At 52.6% G+C, this 14,905-nt stretch overlaps 2 protein-coding genes across 4 annotated transcripts; one reads left to right on the top strand and one right to left on the bottom strand.

The window, feature by feature from the left end:
- The first annotated feature begins 769 nt into the window (after positions 1-769).
- Positions 770-9,031, top strand: Rad23a (RAD23 homolog A, nucleotide excision repair protein). 3 transcript variants are annotated; one of them, XM_048342405.1, is made up of 9 exons: positions 770-943; positions 3,298-3,459; positions 3,613-3,797; positions 3,920-3,975; positions 4,094-4,221; positions 4,432-4,510; positions 4,609-4,742; positions 8,066-8,163; positions 8,312-8,369. In XM_048342405.1, exons 1-9 carry the CDS (start codon positions 872-874, stop codon positions 8,367-8,369), a joined length of 972 nt encoding a protein of 323 aa, XP_048198362.1. In that variant the 5' UTR covers positions 770-871. The 3 variants fall into 3 exon arrangements, with proteins under 3 accessions (XP_048198362.1, XP_048198359.1, XP_048198361.1); XM_048342402.1 differs by having other exon boundaries at positions 772-967; positions 8,066-8,230; positions 8,314-9,031; XM_048342404.1 differs by having other exon boundaries at positions 773-943; positions 8,066-8,230; positions 8,314-9,031.
- Positions 9,032-9,419: 388 nt separating this feature from the next.
- Positions 9,420-12,275, bottom strand: Gadd45gip1 (GADD45G interacting protein 1). The gene is made up of 2 exons (XM_048342410.1): positions 11,889-12,275; positions 9,420-9,776 (listed from the first exon to the last, which is right to left on the bottom strand). The coding sequence occupies exons 1-2, from the start codon at positions 12,236-12,238 to the stop codon at positions 9,458-9,460; spliced, it is 669 nt and encodes a 222-aa protein (XP_048198367.1). The 5' UTR covers positions 12,239-12,275; the 3' UTR covers positions 9,420-9,457.
- Between the last annotated feature and the right edge of the window lie 2,630 nt (positions 12,276-14,905).

The raw sequence follows: 14,905 nt of genomic DNA, 5'->3' as shown, positions 1-14,905 counted from the left end.
AAGGGGCAACCCAGCTTTCCAAGTCTCCTGTCTGGCCTCATGCTTCATTCATTCTCTGGTGGTGGTGGGGGGGGGGGGGATTTGCATCCAGAAGAAATTAAGAGGAATTCCAAATTCAATGTAGAGGCCTGAAAAGTTAACATCTTCAATAGTTTGGGGATAATGGGATTATCTATTAGGGTAGCAGTTGAGAAGGAATGGCAAGTTGGGTGCTGGTGACTCATGTCTGTAATCCTAGTTGCTCTGAGATCTAGTCTGAGATCTTAAGGATCAGGGTTAGAGGCTAGCCTGGGCAGTAGAGTTAGGTGAGACTAGCGTACAAGCCTTGAGAAGTTTGAGAATGGGAGGCTCTGAGTTCAAGGCTCACTATAAGTACCAACCCCCTTCTGCAAAAAAAAAAAAGGAGTGAGCTAACAAAATGACTTGTGTCACTGTTCTAAATTGGAAAGACTTCTGCTTGACAAGTCTTGATTAACTTTGTTTCAGGGTTCCTAAAGGTTTTTAGGAAGAAATACAAATATCTGTAGCAAGTACATGAAAAATTAACGTTTATAAATAAGACCTGGATATAAATGTGGAGGCGCCGGAGCCATTTTGCAGTCGAATGACGTCACCCCTAATAGGCATGGCGTCACTCCAGAGGCCACGTGACTACTGCCTTCCCAAAAATTGACGCCTCCTCCCTCAGAGTTTAATTTGCGCATGCTTAGTCCGGACAAGGGTTTTTGCGCATGCTCAGAGGGCGCCGAGGTGCGCGCGCAGGTTACCCGGAAGAGCTTGGCGCTTGGCGCGGCCGGGCGCTAAGATGGCGGCGGCGTGAGTTGCATGTTGTGTGAGGATCCCGGGGCCGTCTCGTTGCTCCGGCCCCGCCATGGCCGTCACCATCACGCTCAAAACGCTGCAGCAGCAGACCTTCAAGATTCGCATGGAGCCTGATGAGACGGTGCGGGCCGGGCCAGAGCCCCGGGTAGAGGCGGCTGGCGGGAGTGACTGGTGCCAGGGGTGGGGGAGGGCGGGGGAGGCTGGGATCCCAACGGGAGGGGCGCGGAGGAGGTTGCTGGCCGGGGTCTGCCCACCCCCGGCCTTCCCGAAGGCCCCAGACCCCCCGATCGTCCCTAGCTCGGCCCTGATGGCTCTGGGGGCCGCTCCGAGGCAGGTGTCAGGATGAGGCCCCGCCCCCGAGGCGCCCGCCAGCGCCCTGGGCGCCTGGCTCGGATGTCAGTGCCCTCGCGGGAGGCAGGAGCCACAGTCTCGGGTTCCCTGCTGGGCTCTGCGCTGCCAGCCTGGCGGGCGGCTCCTCGGGTCCTCGGTGGCCGAATCTGTCTGTGAGGACTTAAAAAAGATGTGGACGGGGGAGGGGGAAGCAAGGCGATGATGATAACGATAATAAATGTTCTCAGTTTTACTAGTCTTGTTGGTCCGGTCCTTGTCTTTTGGCCCGTTTATTCTTTCCCAGTCACTGAGCAGTTGTGTCATCTTGCTGAATCTGCAAAACAAACCCAGGCGCTCGTTAGTTGGGGGCCATTCCCTTTACAGACTTGGGGACCCAAGTGTTAAGAAACTGAATTGTCAGATGAAAGCATAACGAATCCAGGTTTTTTTTTTTTTGGCCAGTCCTAGGCCTTGAACTCAGGACCAGAGACCAGAGCACTGTCCCTTGCTTCCTTTTGCTCAAGGCTAGCACTCTGCCACTTGAGCCACAGCGCCACTTCTGGCCGTTTTCTATATATGTGGTGCTGAGGAAGCGAACCCAGGGCTTCATGCATATGAGGCAAGCACTCTTGCCACTAGGCCATATTCCCAGCCCAGTCCAGGGTTTTTACTTTGGTGTTTGTGTGAACTCAAGGTCTGGGGGCTGTTTCCTGAGTTTCTTTTGCTCAAGGCTGACACTCTACCACTTAAGACACAGCTCCACTTCTGGCTTTTGGATAGTTAATTGGAGGTAAGAGTTTTGTGGAGTTTCTGCCCAGGCTGGTTTCAAACTGAGATCCTCAGATCTCAGACTCCAGAGTAAGATTACAATTGTGAGCTGTGGGTCTGGCTTTTGTTTTTGTATATGAGAGTTTCTGTAGGTAGCCCAGGCTGTTCTGGAACTTCTGACCCTTCTGCCTTTGCTCATTTTAGTTTTTGAGTAAGAGGATCGATTTCATTGGGTTACCTATGCTGGCCTTGAACCCTTGGACTCAGGATGTCCTCCTATTTTAGCTTCCTGAGTACCTGGGACTTAATGACTGACTCCCCAGATTTATGTTTTCAGTGCAAAGGAGAATTAAGACACTGAAGATCTGTGTACTTGGTACTGTACCACTATCCCATAAGGCTAAGTCTTTTTGTTGTTGTTTTGGCTGTGTTGGGGATCATTCTAGGACGTTATGCATTCTACCCAAGCATTTTACCAACACACCATACCCGACTCTGAAGTCCATTTTTGGTGGAAAAGAAAGAGATTCAGATTTATTTTATTTTTTTGATGAGAGGAGATGTTTAGGTCTGGGCAAGTGGCTTATCTTAAAATATGAGGCCACTGAGACCCATTTAATACAATTACAGTGCTTGAAAAATATGATATATACACCTTTACAATCTCTAGTAACTTCTCAGGAAATAGGGGGCACTGCTTTTATCTGAGGTCAGCTGAGTGGAGAAAAGGGAGACAAATTCTGTTTCATTTCTCAGCATATTTCCTGTCATATGAAAAACAGTTCCTTTTTTCCTCCCAGTGTTGTTGCCTTTTCCTTGAGAGCAGTGACTTGTTTTTGTGTGTATGTATATGTATGCTTGGGTTTGAACCCAGGGCCTCGGTGCTTTCCCTTGGTTTTTGCACTGAAAGCTAGTGCTCCACCATAGGAGTCACGGCTCTCCTCGCTTTTTGGTGTTTTTTTGGAGGTAGTCTTAGATTTTCCTGCAGTTCCTTCAAACTGGAGTCTTCAGATCTCAGCTTCCTGAGTAGCTAGGATTACTGGCTTGAATCATTGGCACCCACCTATTGGGTTTTGTGCCATGCATTGGCCTCTATATAGGAATTTTAATGAGCTGAGGTTGCAGCTCATTGGTAGAGTGCTTGCCTCTCAGGCTTGGTGGCCCTGGGTTCTATGCCCAGTACCCAAGACAAGAAAGGCATAAAGCAACCTCAGTGCCTCAGAAAACACTTGGCACAGGCTTAGTAAATGCTCTGTCTCTAGTATGCTTGACTATGAATCTCAGCTTCAGCTCTGGGGACTTGGAGCTGTGCTGCCCAGAGCAGAGTGGGGAGAGAAGAGTCAGGGTTTGTCATGACCCCTCTGCCTGTCTCTCCAGGTAAAGGTATTGAAGGAGAAGATAGAGGCTGAGAAGGGCCGCGATGCTTTCCCGGTTGCAGGACAGAAGCTCATCTATGCCGGCAAGATCCTGAGCGATGAGGTTCCCATTAGGGACTACAGAATCGATGAGAAGAACTTTGTGGTCGTCATGGTGACCAAGGTGGATGTATAACCTGAAAAGGAGTTGGGAGGGTGGCCAACAAAGATCCAGTGTGCTCTGGGGAGATTAGCCATGAGCAGGGCGGGGTGGCCATGGGGCAGAATGTGGGGGCTTGATAAAGGGATGCTGACACCTATTCCCTTGCTGTCACAGGCCAAAGCTGGCCAGGGTACCTCAGCACCCCCAGAGGTCTCACCCACTGCTGCCCCTCTGGAGTCCTCTGCACCCTTCCCGACTGTCCTTGCCTCAGGCATGTCCCAGCCCCCACCCACCAGCAGAGAGGACCAGAGCCCATCGGAGGAGTCTGCCACTACAACATCACCTGAGTCTGTGTCAGGGTAAGGCAGGGGCAGTTAGCCCACATTGGGCCCTCTCCGGGTTCCTCCAGCGCCTCCTGCACCTGGGGGGAGGGGTACACCACCAGAAGCCAGGGTCCGATTTCTCTCTCTTGAATTTGCAGCTCTGTTCCCTCTTCAGGTAGCAGCGGGCGAGAGGAAGACGCGGCCTCCACGCTAGGTGGGTGGGTGGTCCCCAGGGCAGAGGCGACTGGGTGCCCGCAGCCATCCGCTGGGGAGGGCCCGGGACTTGCCTTTGCCCATCCCTGGTGACCCAGGCTCCGCTGCTCCCTCCACAGTGACCGGCTCTGAGTATGAGGCCATGCTGGCAGAGATCGTGGCCATGGGCTACGAGCGTGAGCGGGCGGTGGCCGCCCTGAGAGCCAGCTACAACAACCCACACCGTGCTGTGGAGTATCTGCTCACGGTGAGGGCCTCATCTGGGAGGTGGAGCCTGTTGCCAAGGCCCCTGGGGTGTGGCTAGGGAGGGCTTCCCCTAGGAAGCTGGTGGGAGAGGCAAAGGAAGATGGGGCTCTGAAGGATGGCACCCAAGCCTCCATTCTCCTTCCAGGGCAGGGCACACTGGAGGGAGGCTGTGGGAGGCCTGGGTATAGATATTAAACAACACCTCTAACAGGGAATTCCGGGGAGCCCCGAGCCTGAGCACAGTGCCGTCCAGGAGAGCCAGGTGCCCGAGCCTCCAGCCACAGAAGCAGGTGAGCAGTAGGAGGAAGGCATAGGAAAGGGGTCTCTGTTTTCTCAGCCCCTGGAAGTCCTGCATGGTGTCTGACCACACACTGCTTCCTCTTGCCAGCTGGAGAGAACCCCCTGGAGTTCTTGCGGGACCAGCCCCAGTTCCAGAACATGCGGCAGGTGATCCAGCAGAACCCGGCACTGCTGCCCGCCTTGCTCCAGCAGCTGGGCCAGGAGAACCCTCAGCTGCTGCAGGTATGGCCCCAGGGCAGAAGGAGCAGGTCGGGTGCCAGTTTCCCTTTCCCAAGATCACCTGGATTAGAATGTCAAGGGGTGGGTGGTTCTACCTGGAGGCCCCCACCTGCCTCTGCTCCCTGTGGAGGCAGCTGTCTGGATCAGAAGTGAGGCTTGGGGAATTTGACCCCAAAACCTTCGAGCTGGCTGTGGTCTTGGGTGTAGGTGTCCTGAGCTCCAGCTCTGGCCTTGATGCCCTAGAAGCCTTTTCTGGGTTCCATTGCCCACTTACCAGGGCACTGTGGGCTGCCTCCACAAGCACTTCCTGCTCTGGATCCTCACTAGCACTCTGTCCCCCAGTCACCATCCTGATGGGACAGTCTGCAGTCCCAGACCTGTGTGAACACTGTCATTCTCTGAGCAGGTCTCTGGCTGACTTAATATCTTTAAAAGCTTTTTGATTTGTCCTTGAGCCAGTCCTGGGGCTTGAACTTGGCCTGCGTGCTGTTGCTGAGCTTCTTTTTTGCTCAGGGCTGGTGCTTTACCACTTCTGCCACAGTCCCACTTCCGACTTTTTGTTAGTTTATTGAGCCTCACAGATGTTCCTGCCTGAGCTGGCTTTGAACCATGATCTTCAAATCTCAGCCTCCTGAACAGTTAGGATTACAGACATGAGCTCCTGGTGCACCTGGCCTAGTAAAGTTTTGTGCGTTTTTTTTTTTTTTTTTTTTAAATGGGGATTGAGCTCAGGGTCTGGGCGCTGTCCCTGAGCTCTTCAGCTCAAGGCTAGTGCTCCACCACTTGAACCACAGTGCTACTCCAGGTTTTCTGATGGTTCATTGGAGATAAAGTGTTTCACAGACTTTCCTGCCTAGGCTGGCTTTGAACTGTGTTTCTAAGGTCTCAGCCTTCTGAGTAGCTAGGATTACAGGCACTCCCTGCCCTAGTAATGTTTTTGGGGTTTTTTTTGCCTAAGCTTTTGAGAATTCACGACAGCCCCTCTCCCAGACCCCTCACCTCTCTGTCTCCCTTGTTTGAACCATGGCTTGCTGGGGACTATACGGGACCATTTCCACTCCCACTTTGCTCAGCTCCTTCTCTGGCCCAGGTCCCCTGCCCACAGCCCACAACCAGGCTGGAGAGAAAGCACTTTGCTTCCACATGAACATTGTCGGGAGTTGACAAAGATACAGCGGCTCCAGAACCCCCAGAGTCTCAGCACTCTGCTGTGTGACCTTGTAGTAGACTCTGGGCAGGATACAGATGCCACCTGTAGTCCCAGTACTTGAAGCTAAGATGGGAGGATGGTGGGTAACGAGCCAGCCTGGGTTTCAAAGTGAGACCTTGTCACAAAAACATGAAAAAAAGCTGAGCACCAGTGGCTCATGCCTGCAATCGTAATTACTCAGGAGGCTGAGATCTGAGGATCACTGTTCAAAGCCAGTCCAGGCAGGAATCTGTGAGACTCTTATCTCCAGTTAACCACTAGAAAACCAGAAGTGGTGCTGTGGCTCAAGTGGTAGAGTGCTAGCCTTGAGCTAAAGAACTCAGGGACAGCATCCAGGCCCTGAGTTCAAACCCTGTAGCTGCAAAATAATAAAAATAGGTGGGCTGGGAATATGGCCTAGTGGCAAGTGTGCTTGCCTCGTATACATGAAGCCCTAGGTTCAATTCTTCAGCACCACATATATAGAAAAGGGCAAAGCCCAGCATAAGAGAGACCTTGGGTTCCTAGATGCCCCATCAGTCCATCTTCTTGAGTTTTAACTGTCACCATCTCCACCATGGCTTTTTTTCTTTTTCTTTGTCCATTATGGGGCTTGAACTCAGGGCCTGGGCACTGTCTCTGAGCTTTTCTGCTCAAGGCTAGTGCTCTACCACTTTTGAGGCACAGCACCCCTTCAGTTTTCTGGTGCTTTGGAGATAAGAGTGTCATGGACTTTCATGCCTGGGGTGGCTTTAAACTATGCTCCTTAGGTCTCAAGCCTCTTGAGTAGCTAGGATTACAGGTGTGAGCCATTAGCACCTGGCGCTCTCTGTCTCTCTCTCTGTCTCTGTCTGTCTGTCTGTCTCTCTCTTTCTCAGTCTCACTCTCGCTCTTTCTTTTGGGTGCTAGTCCTGGGGCTGGGGCTTGAACTCAGAGCCTGGGCACTGTCTCTGAGCTTTTTACTAAAGGCTAGCACTCTACCACTTGAGCCACAGCTCCACTGGTAGCTTTTTTGGTGGTTAATTGGAGCTAAAGAGTTTCAGGGACTTTCCTGCCCAGACTGGATTTAACCTCTGATCACAGCCTTGTGAGCAGCTAGGCTTATGGGGGATAGTCACTGATGCCCAGCTTACCACAGTGGCTTTCTATGGCACTGGAAGAAAATCCTAGCCCCAGCTGGATTTCATTACCCCCTCCCTTTCTTTGTGTGTGCTGTTCTTGCCATGTGAGTCTTCTTCCATGTCTGATTTATCCATCCCTGGGCCTTTGCAATTGCTGCTTGTTCTACTTCGTAGAAATCTCTCTCTTTTCCACTTGTCAGAGCCAGCAGGCCCCTCCCACTAGGCTTTCCTGCCCACACCTACTGTTGTGTGGTCCATGGATTTGCTCACCGCTTCTCTCCATTCTTGGCACGCGAGCTGTTTCCATGGCTACAGTGCTGTTTGGCGGGAATAGGTGTTTTGTGTGGTTTTTTTTTGTGTTTGTGCTGGTACTAGGGCTTAAACTCAGGGCCTGGACACTGCTCCTTAGCTTTTTGACTCAAGGCTGGCACGCTACCAATTGAGCCACAGCTCTGCTTCTGTCTTTTTGCTGGCTAGAGATAAGAATCTCAGTTGGAAACATGGCTCAGTTGGTAGAGCGCTAGCCAGTAAGCAAAAAGTGTCAGGCAGGGGCTGGGAATATGGCCTAGTGGCAAGGGTGTTTGCCTTGTATACATGAAGTCCTGGGTTCGATTCCTCAGCACCACGTATATAGAAAACGGCCAGAAGTGGCGCTGTGGCTCAAGTGGCAGAGTGCTAGCCTTGAGCAAAAAGAAGCCAGGGACAGTGCTCAGGCCCTGAGTCCAAGCCCCAGGACTGGCCAAAAAAAAGAAAAGGAAAGTATCAGGCACTGAGTTCAGGTCCCAATCTCAGGCCAAAAATAAGTCTCAGAGACTTTGCTGCCCTGGCTGGTTTCACACCTCGATCCTCAGATCTCAGCCTCATGAATAGCTGGGATGACAGGTGTAAGCCACCAGTGCCTGGCTGGAATAGCATCTCCTGAGTATTAGCTGATGGGTGTAAAAGCAGGGGTGGGAGTGGAGACCCCCAGAGAGGGGTCAGTAGCTGAGGACCACTGTCCCCCCATCCTCCCACAGCAAATCAGCCGGCACCAGGAGCAGTTCATCCAGATGTTGAACGAACCCCCTGGGGAGCTGGCGGACATCTCCGACGTGGAGGGGGAGGTGGGTGCCATTGGGGAGGAGGCCCCACAGATGAACTACATCCAGGTGACACCCCAGGAAAAGGAAGCTATCGAGAGGGTAAGAGGCCTGGCTGGGGTGACCCTGCTACAGGGCAGCCCCCCAAGCCCCCCTCCTGCTCACCCCTGCCCATCTTCCCACAGTTGAAGGCCCTGGGCTTCCCAGAGAGCCTTGTGATCCAGGCCTACTTCGCATGTGAGAAAAATGAGAACCTGGCTGCCAACTTCCTCCTGAGTCAGAACTTTGATGACGAGTGACGCTGGGAGGCCAGGCCGCCCCCCACCCCCATCCCCATTCCACAAAAGTTTTATAAAAGAAAAGAATATATCTATATACATATTCATGTTTATTTAAGGAGTGGAAAAATCAAAAACTTAAAAAAAACGAAAAAAAAAGCCAACCCAGGTTCCCACCCTCCTAGAGGGCCCCACCCCCACCTCCATCCAAGAGGACCTGGGCCGACAGCTGCCTCATCCTCCCGGCCCAGCCTGCTCTAAGCTGCTGGCAGGGCCGTAAGGCAGCAGATGGACCCCTCTTGGCCTCTGTCCCAGCTCTCTGCAGCCAGATGGAGAGGCAGCAGCTCGCTTCCCCATCCCCCCCCAAAGTACCCCTGCCCCGCCCTCTTCCAGAATGAGGGGAAGCTGGAGCCCCAAACTTTGATCCTCCACTGGACTAGCTCAAGTCTTTCCATCTGGGATGAGCCCCAAAAGGCCCCAGGCCCCTCCGCCCCTCCCCGCTCTGGCCTTGGCCTCCAGCCTGGGGATGAAGGAACATCAGCTCTGGAGGCCAAGGCCAGCTCCACCCCACAACAGAACCGCATCTCTGATAAAGGTTTTGAAGTGAATAAAGTTTTAAAAACCAGCCCTCACCAACCGTTCATGCCTACCGGGGGGTTGCTACGCCAGCTTGCCGGGAGCTCAGGCTGGCAGGCACCGGTGGCTTGGGAAGGCAGAGAAAGGAAGAGGGCTGGTGAGCCCCTGCAGATGGGGGCTCCAGCTTGGCCTCAAGGGCTGCTGCTCCCCACCCCCCCATCATCACCACAGTCTGCTTTGGCTACACTTCCCCCCTGGTAATTGGCTAATTACTGGAGATTAATGTTGGTAAACAGAAGCCTTCTTCATCACTGCCATCTGCTCACCCATTATTTGCCTAGCCATCCTGTCCTCTCTCCCTAAAGCCCCAGCTAGCAGTTGGGGACTCGTGTTCCCCAGGTGTTGGGGAAGGAATAGAGAAGACATAGCCCTTTGTGGGGGGGACAGGGACAGGCCTTTATTGAGAAAAGACAGCTCAGGAACTGGGTGCCCCAGAGGTTGCTGGGTCCTGGGCCGTGGTGGTAGCCATAGCAGCAGCCCGGGCCTCCTTCTTCTGCTTCTGCTTTTCCTCCTTCAGGCGCTTGCGCTCCTGCTTCTCTAGGTCCTGCAGCAGCTCCTGGAAGCGGGTGCTCCTCGGGTCCACGTGATAGCCCAAGCGCTCCTGGGCCTCAGCCTGCAGCCGGGCCTTCCTCTCCTTGTCCGCCTGCGCCTTCTCCCAGCGCTCCCGCTTCTGCTGTCGCCAGTCCTCAATCATCTGTGGCATCTTGGCCATGCACTCTGCGATGTGCTGCTCCCTGCAGGAGAGGAGGGTGGGAGTGAGGGGAGACCCCATCCCCCCACAGGCCTTCTCCACAGCCTGCCTCTCCCTCCTCCCTCACCACTGCCATGGAAGGTACAAGTGCCAAAAAGGGCCCACAAGGTAGGCCAAGCCCCAATGACTCCCAGGGGCCAGCCTTCACCTGCCATTCATTCTAGATTTCTCTGAGCACCTGTTGTATACCCCATTCATTGGGTCCCTACTGTATGTCCCATATATTTCACAGAGCACCTGTGGTGTGTCAAAGACTTTGAGCACTTACTATGTGCTCTAGACTTTTCTGAGCACCTACTGTATGCCCCAAACTTCAGTGAAAAACTACTGTATGCTCACAGACTTATCTGAGCATTGTGTGTCTTAGGGTTCTCTCAAGTGTGTACTGTATGCCCCACAGACTTTTTTTTTTGCCAGACCTGGGGCTTGAACTCAGGGCCTGGGCACTGTCCCTGAGCTTCTTTTTGTTCAAAGCTAGCACTCTACCATTTGAGCCACAGTGCCACTTGTGGCTTTTTCTGTGTATGTTGTACGAGGAATGGAATCCAGGGCTTCGTGCATGCTAGGCAAGGACTCTACCGCTAAGCCACATTCCCAGCCCCCCACAGATTTCTTTGAACACCCAGTGTCTGCCAGGCCCAAATCTAGGCACAGAAGTGAACGCAAGAAACAGACTGAACTCTCTCCAGCCCTGTAGGATTAGGAACTTGAAGCTGGAGGAGGCATGCACCCAGAGCAAGGTCATCAGCTCAGGATGGACAAACATGGAGGACCTAATCTTCCTTTCCCTGATCACAGACTCAGACCCAGGACACCTGACTCCCTTTCCCAAGGCTGCTAGGAGGCAAGGAAGTAAACTTCCCAGCAACAAAGGACCCAGCCCCTGGATAGGCATCTGGATAGGCCAGATGCCCCAGGACTTGTTTCCATTTCCCCCTCAGATGGAATACTTCAGATCTGCAACCTAATCTGACCTCTGCCCTGGATCTCCAGCTCTTTCCCCCCACCCCCACCCCCATTTGCCATGTCCTCCATCCTACAGCAGCCTCCAGGATGTTCCTTAAGGCATTATTCTACCTCAGGACCTTTGCACCCACTGCTCCCTCTAGTGGGAGTTCCGTCTAACAATGCTGGTTCATCCAGGGCTCCGCTGGAACATCACCAGCTCCTTAAATATCCTCTGACACGCACTCCTCATCCATTCTGTTTTATTTTCCTAGCTTCTCTGTAGCCATCTGAGACTTGTCTGTTTTGTGAACCCGTGGCCTGCACTTTCCTCTGATCCTGGCTACATAGGGGCTGAGATCTGAGGATCAGATAGAAGCCAGGCAGGAAATATGGCTTAGTGGTAGAGTGCTTACCTTGCATGCATGAAGACCTGGGTTCCATTCCTCAGCACCACAAAAACAGAAAAGGCCGCAAATGGCTCTGGGGCTCAAGTGGTTACAGTGCCAGCTCTAACAGTTCAAGGACAGCTCCCACGGCAAGTTCCAGCCCCAGGACTGGCGTGCTCACGACACACACACACACACACAACACCCTGTCTGTTTTGTTTCCTGCCCTATCCTTAGCGCCTAGGCCTTGCACAGAAATGATTGGCGGGTGGGCTGGGGATATGGCCTAGTGGCAAGAGTGCTTGCCTTGTATACATGAGGCCATGGGTTCGAGTTCCCCAACACCACATATACAGAAAACGGCCAGAAATGGCGCTGTGGCTCAAGTGGCAGAGTGCTAGCCTTGAGCAAAAAGAAGCCAGGGACAGTGCTCAGGCCCTGAGTTCAAGGCCCAGGGCCGGCCAAAAAAAAAAAAAAAGAAATGAGGGGGCTGGGGATATAGCCTAGTGGCAAGAGTGCCTGTCTCGGATACACGAGGCCCTAGGTTCGATTCCCCAGCACCACATATATAGAAAACGGCCAGAAGTGGCGCTGTGGCTCAAGTGGCAGAGTGCTAGCCTTGAACGGGAAGAAGCCAGGGACAGTGCTCAGGCCCTGAGTCCAAGCCCCAGGACTGGCCAAAAAAAAGAAATGATTGGCGGATAAGTGACCCAAGAACTGTCCTGAAGGAGTTTGTTTTGCAGCTGCGCATGCGCACACACCTGGCCCGCCGCTCCCGTTCCTCGGCCAGCTGCCGCGCCTGCAGAGACTCTTGCATGGTCGCCAGGCTCGGGTGCCATTCTCGCTCCTCGGCCTCCAGCTCGGCCAGCTGCTCCGGCGACGGCCACAGCGAGCCGGGGGCCACCCGGGAGGCGGCGCCGTGCCGCGCGAACTGCTTGGCTGCGTAGCGCGGCCCCAGCTGCCAGCTCGGGGTCAGAGGGTCCTCCGGGTCCGGCCACCAGGGACCGGGCGAGCGGCGCGGGGGTGGGGGCGCCCGGTAGCTGCGGAAGCCGGGGCCCCAGGTCGCCGCCAGCCTAAGCAGCCTGCGCGCCTGCCGCACGGGCGCCGCCATCTTGGCCCTGCGGGGTCCTCGCAAGATGGCCCGCTGGCCACGGCGCTGCCTGAACGCGACGGGGTCCAGGCAGCGCATGGGGCAGCCCTGCTTCCTCAGTTCTGGGCAGAGCTTTTGTACGCATTTCACGCCTGAAAACCGTATTTTAATGTATACATTAATTACCTTAATTTGTAATAGCGAACATAGTCGTGTGGTTTTTTATTTGTGCCTGACCTGGGGCTTGAACTCTGGGCCTGGGTGCTGTCCCTGAGCTCTTCAGCCCAAGGCTAGTGCTCTACCCCATGAGCCACAGCGCCACTTCTGGTTTTCTGGTGGTCTATTGGAGATAAGAGCCTCACAGACTTTCCTAACTGGCTCAGATCTCAGCCTCCTCAGTAGCTAGGATTAAAGGTATGAGCCACCAGCACCTGGCCTATTTTATTTGCCAGTCCTGGGGCTTGAACTCAAGTGAGGGATTGATTCCAGCCTTATTCCCCCAGGTCGTGCTAGACACCGGAGCACACTAACAGGCTTGACCACGTGCCTGCCCGCAGGCAGATTATTCCAATCTGGGCCAGGACTAGGATACCATCCTTGATCCCCAGGGGACAATAGCCCCTCAAACCAGGTGGAACATTCCACTGTGGGCCTGGCCAAGGAGATTGCCCTGAGACCATAACCCATCTTCTATTTTCTGCTTCCTTGTTAAGTCCTATATAAGCTCCCTCCTCGGCAGCCTCCAATCCTGAGGGATTGTTCCTCAATAAACAGTCCTTGGCTGTTGGCAAACAAATCCAGCCTATTTTTCCATTCTCCTCCATTTTTTTTTTTTTTTTTTTTTTTTTTGCCAGTCTTGGGGCTTGGACTCAGGGCCTGAGCACTGTCCCTGGCTTCTTTTTGCTCAAGGCTAGTACTCTGCCACTTGAGCCACAGCGCCACTTCTGGCCATTTTCTGTATATGTGGTGCTGGGGAATTGAACCCAGGGCCTCATGTATAGGAGGCAAGCACTCTTGCTACTAGGCCATATCCCCAGCCCTCTCCTCCATTTTCATAACACTAGGCACTGTCCTTGAGCTTCTTTTGCTCAAGGCTAGCACTCTTCCATTGAGCCACAGCACCATTTCTATATATGTGGTGCTGGGGAATCGAACCCAGGGCTTCATGTATATGAGGTGAGCACTCTTGCCACTAAGCCATATTCCCAGCCCCCTGACCTTATTTTTATTTTATTTTATTTTATTTATTTATTTTTGCCAGTCCTGGGCCTTGGACTCAGGGCTTGAGCACTGTCCCTGGCTTCTTTTTGCTCAAGGCTAGCACTCTGCCACTTGAGCCACAGCGCCACCTCTGGCCGTTTTCTGTATATGTGGTGCTGGGGAATTGAACCCAGGGCTTCATGTATATGTGGCAAGCACCCTTGCCACTAGGCCATATCCTCAGCCCTTTTTTTTTTTTTTTTTTGGCCAGTCCTGGGCCTTGGACTCAGGGCCTGAGCACTGTCCCTGGCTTCTTCCCACTCAAGGCTAGCACTCTGCCACCTGAGCCACAGCGCCCCTTCTGGCCGTTTTCCATATATATATGTGGTGCTGGGGAATCGAACCTAGGGCCTCGTGTATCCGAGGCAGGCGCTCTTGCCACTAGGCTATATCCCCAGCCCCCCTTATTTTTTTTTTTTTGCTTGTTTTGTTTTATTGCCAGTCCTGGGGCTTGAACTCAAGGCCTAAGCACTTGAGCCACAGCGCCACTTCCGGCTTTTTCTATATATGTGGTGCTGAGGAATCGAACCCAGGGCTTCATGTATACGAGGCAAGCACTCTACCACTAGGCTATATTTCCAGCCCCCTGACCTTATTTTTTTGAAACAGATCTTTCAATGCTTTTTTTTTTTTCCCTCAGCACTGGGGTATGAACTCAGTGCCTATCTCTGAGCTTTCTTGCTCACAGCTAAGCATTCTATCACTTGAGCCAGGCTTCTAGTCCTACTTTTTGCTAGTTAACTGGAGACAGATGGAGTCTTGGATTTTTCTGCCTGGCCTGGTTTTGAACCCTGATATTCCATGTCTCTCTCTTGTGAGGAGGTAGGATTACAGGCATGAGCCACCAGGTACCTGGCTGATTTTTTTTCTTTTTTAAATCATGATGGCTGTGGAGGAAACTCTGTGGTGGAGCACTTGCCTGGCATGCTCTCAGTCCTGGGTTCTGTATCCAGCACTGCTAAATTAATTAACAATAAGTCAGTAAAATTGTAGCCAGGACCTGGCAGCTCACACCTGGAGCAGAGCACACACACCAAATGACAAAAAATAAAATAGTTTTTAGAATAAAAATTCAATGTCTTAGTTTTTAGCTCAGTGGTTGAATAACATTCATGAGGCCCAGTGTTCTATCCCAGCACACAAAACACAAAACAATGAAACTAGGCATGGTTATGTATACCAGTAATCCCAGCACTGGGTAAAGAGAGGTAGAAGGATGGTGAGTTAGAGAATGTACCTCCAAAAAAATGGAAAGAGAAAGAGGGTTAGAGAAAAGGAGGAGTTAGAGATGAAATGGGCTGATTTTGGAAATCAGTTTTATATGTGTTACTTCTTACTTAAGTGTGCCTGTGAGAACAAAGTACAAAGTATATTTTCAGTTGATGTGAAATGTATCAGGCTTATGTTAAGAGTACAATTTACTTTTCT

The sequence above is a fragment of the Perognathus longimembris genome, chromosome 3 (genome assembly GCF_023159225.1).
Source record: "Perognathus longimembris pacificus isolate PPM17 chromosome 3, ASM2315922v1, whole genome shotgun sequence".
Classification (NCBI taxonomy): Eukaryota; Metazoa; Chordata; class Mammalia; order Rodentia; family Heteromyidae; genus Perognathus; species Perognathus longimembris.
This window is presented reverse-complemented; position numbering and strand designations above follow the sequence as displayed.